The 8,543-nt window shown below is 54.1% G+C and overlaps 1 protein-coding gene across 7 annotated transcripts in view; it reads left to right on the top strand.

Annotated features, from left to right (window-relative positions):
- The first annotated feature begins 221 nt into the window (after positions 1-221).
- Positions 222-8,543, top strand: part of KMT2C (lysine methyltransferase 2C) — a 223,971-nt gene continuing 215,649 nt past the window's right edge. For 4 of the 7 annotated variants that reach the window (XM_066585566.1, XM_066585560.1, XM_066585563.1 and 1 more), the window contains exon 1: positions 329-521. In XM_066585566.1, coding sequence (XP_066441663.1) covers positions 403-521 — 119 coding nt within the window. In that variant the 5' untranslated portion in view covers positions 329-402. Of the gene's footprint in view, positions 522-8,543 lie in introns of all 7 variants that reach the window. The other 3 variants (XM_066585564.1, XM_066585562.1, XM_066585567.1) reach the window with 2 other exon arrangements.

The raw sequence follows: 8,543 nt of genomic DNA, 5'->3' as shown, positions 1-8,543 counted from the left end.
GTCAGAGTGAAAGGGGGCGTGGACGTGTCCGGTGACGTCACTAGCAGCGCGCCCTCCCTCCCCCTCCTGCCGACGCGCATGCGTATTGGTAGTCCGCAGGGAGGGGGCAGTGAGTCACACGCAGCTTGTCGCACACACAGTGACTCGCTCGGGCTCCGTACTGACCGGACTGCTTCCCAGACCAGCGGGGCGTAGCGGGCGAGCAGCGGCTCCGGAGGGGCCCGTCCTCCGCTTACTGCCGCCCTCCTGCTCCTTTGTTGTGATCCCGAGGGGTACAGCCGGGGCCTCCGCCACCTCCTCTCCGTCCCTCCCCGAGTCCGCCCCCCAGTGTCACCCGCACCATCCAGCCGACGATGCGCCGGCCTGAGCCCGGGGAGGATCAATGCGGCCCCCGTCCCTAGGATGTCATCCGAGGACAAGAAGCTAGAGGCCGCCTGTGAGCAGCCCGGGCCCCCGGCCAGCCCCGCAGCCACGGACAAAAGACCCCGGGGCCGCCCCCGGAAGGATGGAGCCCGCAAGAAGTAAGTGACAGGCTGCCAGCTGTCATCCCGGGCGGCCGGCCTGCAGGGGGCGCCCTCCCAAGCGGATGACCAAAGCCACTTTGCAAACTTTTTCTTCTGGGTCTCCTCAGGATTGGCGCAGCGTCTGACGCTTCCCAGACAGACCGGAACCTGTTGGCTGCAACGCCGCGTTCGCATGGACGGATGTGCGCTCCGTGATATGGGGGAGTGCGAATAACGGAGAGCGAGATCGCCCTTGTATGGCGAGCGTTGTGGGAAAAAATTGCGCCTGCAGCGCCGAGCGTCACGTGAAATCGCCTATGGGAGCAAAAAAACGTATCGCGCTTGACAGGCTTTGGCGTAACTTGCGTCGTACAGAACGCCGACTCTATCGGTAGGATGTATGAGCGGCGGCGCCGTTATGTTCTCGCACGGAAATACAGTATGTTGCGTCTTATTTTTCGTGCGAGAAAAGAATTGCGCGTAAACGCACCTATTAAAGTAACGGATTACGTTTTTACGGCTCGCTACGCACAAAGCATGAGTTTTCGCCTGTGTGATGCACACTCACTCGTGCGAGCGCAATGCGATACGTTTTTTTCCTCCTTTGCCGGCGCCCGTTTGAAGGTGATTCTTAAACAAAGACGCTAAAAAAGGTCCGCGCCGAAGTTTGTGTCGCGGCGCTACGAGAAAAAAAAAATGTCACTGTATCCGCCGGGCTCCCGGGAACGGAAGACCTGCGATCATTCGCGGAAAGTGATTGTAAACGGTTGTAGATGATCGGGGATGCGAACGGATTTCCGTGTATCATCTGCGCAAAAGAAAGAGCCCTCTCCCCTGCAGCCGAAGTTGCGAGCGATTACGCCGCTCATGGGCGACGGAACATTTGCGTTGACTGACCTCAGCGGGGGCGTCCTCGCGGGATCGGCGTTACAATAGAGCATACTGCGGTTTTTCTTGCACTCGCGAAATGCGCAATTTGTACCTGCGTGTGAATGAAAATTAGAAAACGCACGCCTTTCCTCGCCCGCGGTTTACGGCGATCGCAGAATATGCAATTCAAATCCGTCCGTGTGAGCGGCCTAAAGATGCGCATAAATCAGGCTGGATAATCGTCAACGTAAACGCGCCAAAATGCAGAATCCGCGTTGATTTGTTTTGGGGGATTTGGTATATTTTTAATGTAACAGTCGCAGTTTGCCACAATTTGCTCCGTGTTATGGATGGAAATTGCGCAAAAAAGCGAATGGGAGTGCAGAAATATACATGGTAAAAGCGTGCAGCGAGCGGCCAAACGTGAAGGCGGGAGATACTGTTTTTTTTTCTGTGTGTGAGTGGAAAACGTGAATTTGTGCAATTTCCCCCCCCCCAAACACTGTAAATATGCGCAGTTCCGTATAAATGAATGCGGCGTGTTTCACGGACCGGAGCGGCGTCCACCTGTATTAATTAGTCTTGAAGCCATGTTTACGTGGGGCGGATCGCCGCGCACTGCGAGTAATTAGGCCTGAAAATCTGTGACTGTTGCAGATTTTGTAGCGGATTATTTGAGTATTTTTTGCGCAGAGATCCGCGTCTGCTTTCGCCATTGACGTCTATTTCACCCAAAGCCGCGGCGTATCCGGTGCTAGATCCGAAATCCGCTCCTCAGTCAGCATCCACTTGGATTTCTTCCGCAGCGCGTTGGTGGGATTTTGTAAATGTGATCCGTTTTCCTGCTGGATTTCCGTTAACGAGGATCCGCACGGACAATCCGCCCCGGCCGGCGTGCTTCACACCGCGCGGATTTTGGTGCACAAATTTCACTCCTTCTATTTGAAGTCAAGGATGAAATCTGCGACAAAATCCGCGGCAAATCAGCGCGTTAAAGGGGATGTCCGGTCAAGATGAACTGTTTAAATGGAGCCAAATGGGTTAAAATAAACCCCACAAAATTAACGCTAATTGTCTTCTGCGCCAAAGATCATCCAGCGGAGTCAGGTGACACTACCTGCCAATCAGAGGCCATGGAGTCACGGCTCGTTATCTTGTCTTCAGTGCTCACGTCCTTGGGCGCCGTGATGACAGGGGTTCATGTCGGTGATGCTACGGCCTCTGATTGGCAGGCTGTGGTCACATGACTTCCACTGTCAACAAAACCTGGGAGAATCGCGGAGCTGCAGTGCTGGATCGGTAAGTAGTGTTTAGTTTGTGCTTTTTTTTTTTTTTCTCTCTCCCTTATTTGGCTTTATATTTAGAAAAAAGTTATTTGACCCGGACATTCCCTTTAAGAGAGGGGTTTATTAGTGGATTTGTGGGGCCTGTAGATGTCATGGCAGGTCAACCTGATGAGGACTACTCTGAAGGTCGTGTTCATCACGCATCTCGCTGACTAATCACTGGGGGTCCAATCACAGCGATCCTGAGAACAGCGCCCCCGGTGCCCTGTGTGAGTGACGCGGCGACGCGCTTACATGAGACGGTGGGAGATTGTGGAGCGCGTCGCTCTCCACCTGTCCTATAGACGGGGATAGAGCAGCAGTGGTGCGTGTGTCTGGCAGCGCCTGTCACATGGGATGTTCGGGGGGCCGCTGTTGGAATCACTGGAGGTCAGGGTGGTCTTCAGCACTTGGACCGCCAGCGATCGGATATTGACAGCTTTTATGGGAAAACTCCTTCAAGAGAGACCAGCCGCCCCTATAAGATACGTTGTGGTGCCCGTAGGATGGGTGTAACGTTTATACTTACCGGGCTGCCCGTCCCGGCACTGTCGCCCCGGGCTGCCCGTCCCGGCACTGTCGCCCCGGGCTGCCCGTCCCGGCACTGTCGCCCCGGGCTGCCCGTCCCGGCACTGTCGCCCCGGGCTGCCCGTCCCGGCACTGTCGCCCCGGGCTGCCCGTCCCGGCACTGTCGCCCCGGGCTGCCCGTCCCGGCACTGTCGCCCCGGGCTGCCCGTCCCGGCACTGTCGCCCCGGGCTGCCCGTCCCGGCACTGTCGCCCCGGGCTGCCCGTCCCGGCACTGTCGCCCCGGGCTGCCCGTCCCGGCACTGTCGCCCCGGGCTGCCCGTCCCGGCACTGTCGCCCCGGGCTGCCCGTCCCGGCACTGTCGCCCCGGGCTGCCCGTCCCGGCACTGTCGCCCCGGGCTGCCCGTCCCGGCACTGTCGCCCCGGGCTGCCCGTCCCGGCACTGTCGCCCCGGGCTGCCCGTCCCGGCACTGTCGCCCCGGGCTGCCCGTCCCGGCACTGTCGCCCCGGGCTGCCCGTCCCGGCACTGTCGCCCCGGGCTGCCCGTCCCGGCACTGTCGCCCCGGGCTGCCCGTCCCGGCACTGTCGCCCCGGGCTGCCCGTCCGCGCTCCGTCTATTGGCATGACTCCTCATTGGTCCGTCTGCACTGCACTGTTCTCTATGGGAGGGCCTACTGATAGGCGGGGAGCCCGGTAAGTATCAGACGGGCTCCCCTGACCTCTGGGACCTGTGCTAGAAGCGCCGAGTGATGCCGGTCGGTGACCGTCGGCTCTACATCACACTCCATTAACCTGTGATTACCTGTCTTGTATGAAGCGCTTTGCCATTAATGCGCAATCGGCTTCGCTGTACGTGCATTGTGGGTTGTCAGAGAGAGGACTATACCTCCAGCTGGGTGGTACCTACCTGCGCACCACGGATGGCACTGGCACTGTGGTGGTAGGCCCATGAGACTCGCCTGTGAGGTGTGATGTTTGGTTTACCACGCAGTGTGTGTATTTGGCATGGTGAATGTTATGCCCGCCATCATACAGTGCCCGGCGATGGATGTGCCCGTCGTCTGTGGGGCCATTGGCGCGCGTGCCTGTGGGTGTGCGCCGGGGGGCCGTGGCGCGCGTGTCCTACTGTATAGCATGTGCATCGGATCTGTAGTATGAACGCCTGTATTCTGTGCACGGGGTCTGCATGTTGTGTTCTACTCGCAGTATTGTATAGTATATATGTGCACTGTGTCTGTATATATGGCAAAGCTGCTACTTCAGCACTCTATAGTATGTATATGTACAGTATGTTGTGGTGTTATATATAGAATATTGCGCACACACGTCTGTAGTATGTTATTTTATTCACATTACACTGTGTATATATAGTATGTATATGTGCACCATATGGTCTGTAGTGTAATGTGCCATCTTCTGCTGCACCGCGCGGTACCGGGGGAGGGGGGGGTGTTTGGGGAGCGGGGAATGGAGGTAAGGGGGGGGGGGAGGGTTCCCGCTACACAGCGTGGTTCCAGGGAAGTGACGTGCCGTCTTCTGCTCCCGCCCCACCGCGTGGTTCGGCGGGGGGGTGACGTGCCGTCTTCTGCTCCCGCCGCACCGCGTGGTTCAGGGGCTGACATGCCGCGTAGTATGTATATATGCGCCGGGTCCGTATGTGTTGCAGCCTCCCCCCTTACATGCATACGTGCACAGCTGTCTATTGCAGTGCTCCTCCTGCCCTGTAGGCGGTGTGGCCCCCATGCTAGTGTGGACACTTCCAGGTGTCCCCCACAGTAATGCGTCTGGGAATCGCTGTCTGTCCTCCATTGTCTTGTGGTCTGCGTATTCTGCGCCTCGGATAGATGTGCATGAGGTATAACCGCTATCAGCTCTCATTGTTTTGGGTTGCACATCGGCAGACCTTGTTCTACGACTCGGGATGGATCAGTAATAGACGCAGCTATCTGTGTGAACCGCGGCCGCCCGTCCGTCTCCCTCCGCAGCGATCAGGTCAGCTTGTCACATCCAGGCCGGCTTACCCCTCGCTGACATTGGAGCTTCCGCTTATATAACCCCCATTCTTGGACTCTAATCACCTTGGTCAGTTGTTAGCACCGGTCCGCTGACCCCCCGCGCTCGCGACTCGGACCCACTTAACAGTCGCCGCATTGTACTGCCACAGACTATTCTGCTTGCTCCTAACACTGATCTCCTTGTGCTCAGATCAGGCCGGCGAGACCCCCTGATTCTGTAAGCCTCCCTTGTACTGCAGTCCAGTGCTCGGCACTATATAACGGGCTCTTCCGTATACTGCCTAACCGGGGATTTAAAGGGAACCTGACAGCTGAAAAATACTTTTAAAGGGACCCGGTCACCACCTAGGAGCGCCGTAAGCTTCCGGTACTCATAAGTTCCTGGGATCCCAAGGAAGGGGTTCTTTACACTTACCTGCTTCCCGGTGACAGCGCTGTCAGCCCTGAAAGTCAGCGACCGGACTAAGTCAGCTCACACCGATCTCTATGCTCACTACCGTAGAGATCGGTGTGAGCGTGCAGCTCGCCGTCCGCTGACGCCGTACAGACTTTATTTCAACTGACTTATTTACCCGCTGGTCGTCCTGCGTAAAAGTACCGCTACGCGGCCTAATAATCGGGCAGGGGCGGCCGTCCAGGCAGGCCATGATGAGGGGGCAAGGATTAGCCAACTCTAGGTCATCGCCTGGTCCTTGACTTCCGGCAAGCATGGACAGACTCGCTGGTCGGCTGTACATCTACCTAGGTGACTAGGGGGGCATCCAGCCGGCCTGCGAGGACCAAGGGTCGTAGTAATGGCGATTGTTGGCCCGCGTCGAAGAAAAGTAAATGACCGCTGATTAACCTACTTGTGGATCGGCGCCCGTTAAATCGGGGCTGAGAGGTGTATTCGCAGTCCTGAAAAATTGATCAAATTTATTTTATTTTTTCCCTTTTTTTGTGCAATGTGCATACAATTTATTTATTTTTTTTGCATTTTTGTGATTTTGTATTTTTTTACTCGCGCAATTTTAACCTCTTCCCACCCGATTTATACACTTCTAAGAGAAAAAAAAAATCATGATCGTCCAAGCGACGTAGTTAAAGCTTCGGTATACAATTTTTATGGTTACTATGGTTGCATGCGATTAAAAAAACAGGTCGCATCGAACAAGTGTGATCCTTTTTTTTGTTTGTTTTTTTAGCGCACTAATGAACTTAAATGGGTGATTTTTATCTGAAAATCACAACAAAATGGGAAACGCTGCGTTTTTTTTTTGTTTCCCCCCCCGTCTGTGAATTGTATGAACAACCCTTCGGTGTGACTGTCCCCTGAGGCTGCGCTTGTTGTGTGTGACCAGTGTTTTTAGGCTGGAGCTGCGCACAATTGGTGCCTTTTTGGTGCAATTTTTTTTTCCTCTTTACACCAGTGAGGCGCAGACAGGCGGCCGGCATGACTGACATATCGGATGCCCTAGAGAACTATGGGGTCAGCGGTCCCCCACAACGCCGGATGAGGAGGTGTATGGAGACCGGGACTAAACTGACCCGTTAATGGAAGCACGGTCACGTCGGGGGCAAACCTTCTTGTGTAGCTTCTCACTCGCCGGTTATATGGATGGCGCCGCACACCTTTTGTGTACCCGCGATACCATTTTTTTGGGTTTCCTGCTTGATCACCTGATATAGGAGGGTTCGTCAGGTGGCGATTCACCAGGTCCTTGGTGCCACATACTGACGGGCCAGTCAACAGGCAGTGAAACATGGCAGGTAATGGGCGTGTATAGAAGACTGCAGAGTCTGAGCTGGCCTACATGAATCATCTCATTGATTGGTCTACGTCATTAGGAATTGCCGAAGCTGCAAGACCCCCAGATTAGTGACGCATGTTGTATTTCTTTGGTTGTCAGCAACCTTGTCCTCCATTGGAAAACGTTGTGGTTTTGTTAGTTTTGTATTACCGCGGCTCCCATATGTCCAGACTATCACAGTCTGTAGCACTGCAGGTATGGAGCGTATGGGGTACGGCCGAGTCGGTTGGTGACCGCTGGTTGAGGCCTTCACCATATTAACGTAGAAAAGAATTTCTGAAACTTTTTGGGTCTTTTTAATGGACAAAAACTATAACTTTGGGAGCGGCCATCTTGCTTGAGCTGCAGTTTACAGCGTTTAGAGAGATGCTTTACAGCAGCCTCATGGGCCATAGGCGTGACACACAGAAGGGGGATTCATTGATGGGAAAGTACGGGTTTAGTTTTTCCTTAGGGAGAGCACCTAGTAGGTGTGAGGAGACTTATGGGACCACCCATTCTCCTTTGGGAAATATGCAAATCTAGAGATGGAACAATACCTCTACAGCGCCACCTATTGGTAGTCATTGTTAGACTTTTTAACAAGCATCATTATTTGATGGCAACATGTGATGGACATGGGGGAGGAAGAGAGTTGTGACTATCGCTTACACTTATTGCAGAGCTTTGTAGTATAGCTCTTTGACCAGTGTTGGGGGAGGGTGAGCTGTGATATCACCTATATACTTCTATGGGAGAGTATTGTGGGAATGCTCTAATACCTGTGCAGGGAGGGGAGGAGGGGAGCTGTGACCTAACCTATTGTGAATGGTGTATCTTGTGTTATCTATATACCTTTCCTGGTTTAATCCTGATGATGATGAGGATATAACAGCTTGAGAAGTTTTGTCTACAGAACAGGAAGTGTCAGACTATTGTTAGGGCTAGTGGTCAGTGTGAGAACTGCAGGATTTCAGGATTTAAAATCTAGATTGTGACAGCTCCTTCAGTTACCACAACTGCACTCATGGAGGTGATGTCTGGGGTATTCTTGTATCTTGTCGCCACCGGAAGTGTGAGTGATGACAAGATACAGGTTGCTTGATAAGCCGGTGTGGCTGGCATGGAGCGTTAGGGTTCGTTTCAGTGTTGGGGTTAATACTGAACCCAGCCGTAAGCGTAACCCTCCATCCCAGCATTAACTACATACCCACGCTGCTAGGACCTTAAAGGCTTGAGCCAATCGGGAGCGAGGGTTGTGACGGGTGTTCCTACTGTCAAACCCCTAGCTTCCGGTGGCGTCAAGATACAATAATACTGATGTCTGGTACCCAGCGTAAGAGACCAGAGCGGAGCAGCGGAGATCGGATCTGTTATTTGCCATGGGGAACATAATTTTAACGGAAACCTCAGGCAGCCCATTTTCTGGTCACGTTTTCTTTTCTTTCTTTTGCATCAATTTTCACAAGATTGTGGCAAAACCCAAATGCCCACATGTGGCGCAATTTCTGTATATGACGCAGTACATTGTTTTG

The sequence above is a fragment of the Eleutherodactylus coqui genome, chromosome 12 (assembly GCF_035609145.1).
Source record: "Eleutherodactylus coqui strain aEleCoq1 chromosome 12, aEleCoq1.hap1, whole genome shotgun sequence".
NCBI classification, from domain to species: Eukaryota; Metazoa; Chordata; class Amphibia; order Anura; family Eleutherodactylidae; genus Eleutherodactylus; species Eleutherodactylus coqui.
This window is presented reverse-complemented; position numbering and strand designations above follow the sequence as displayed.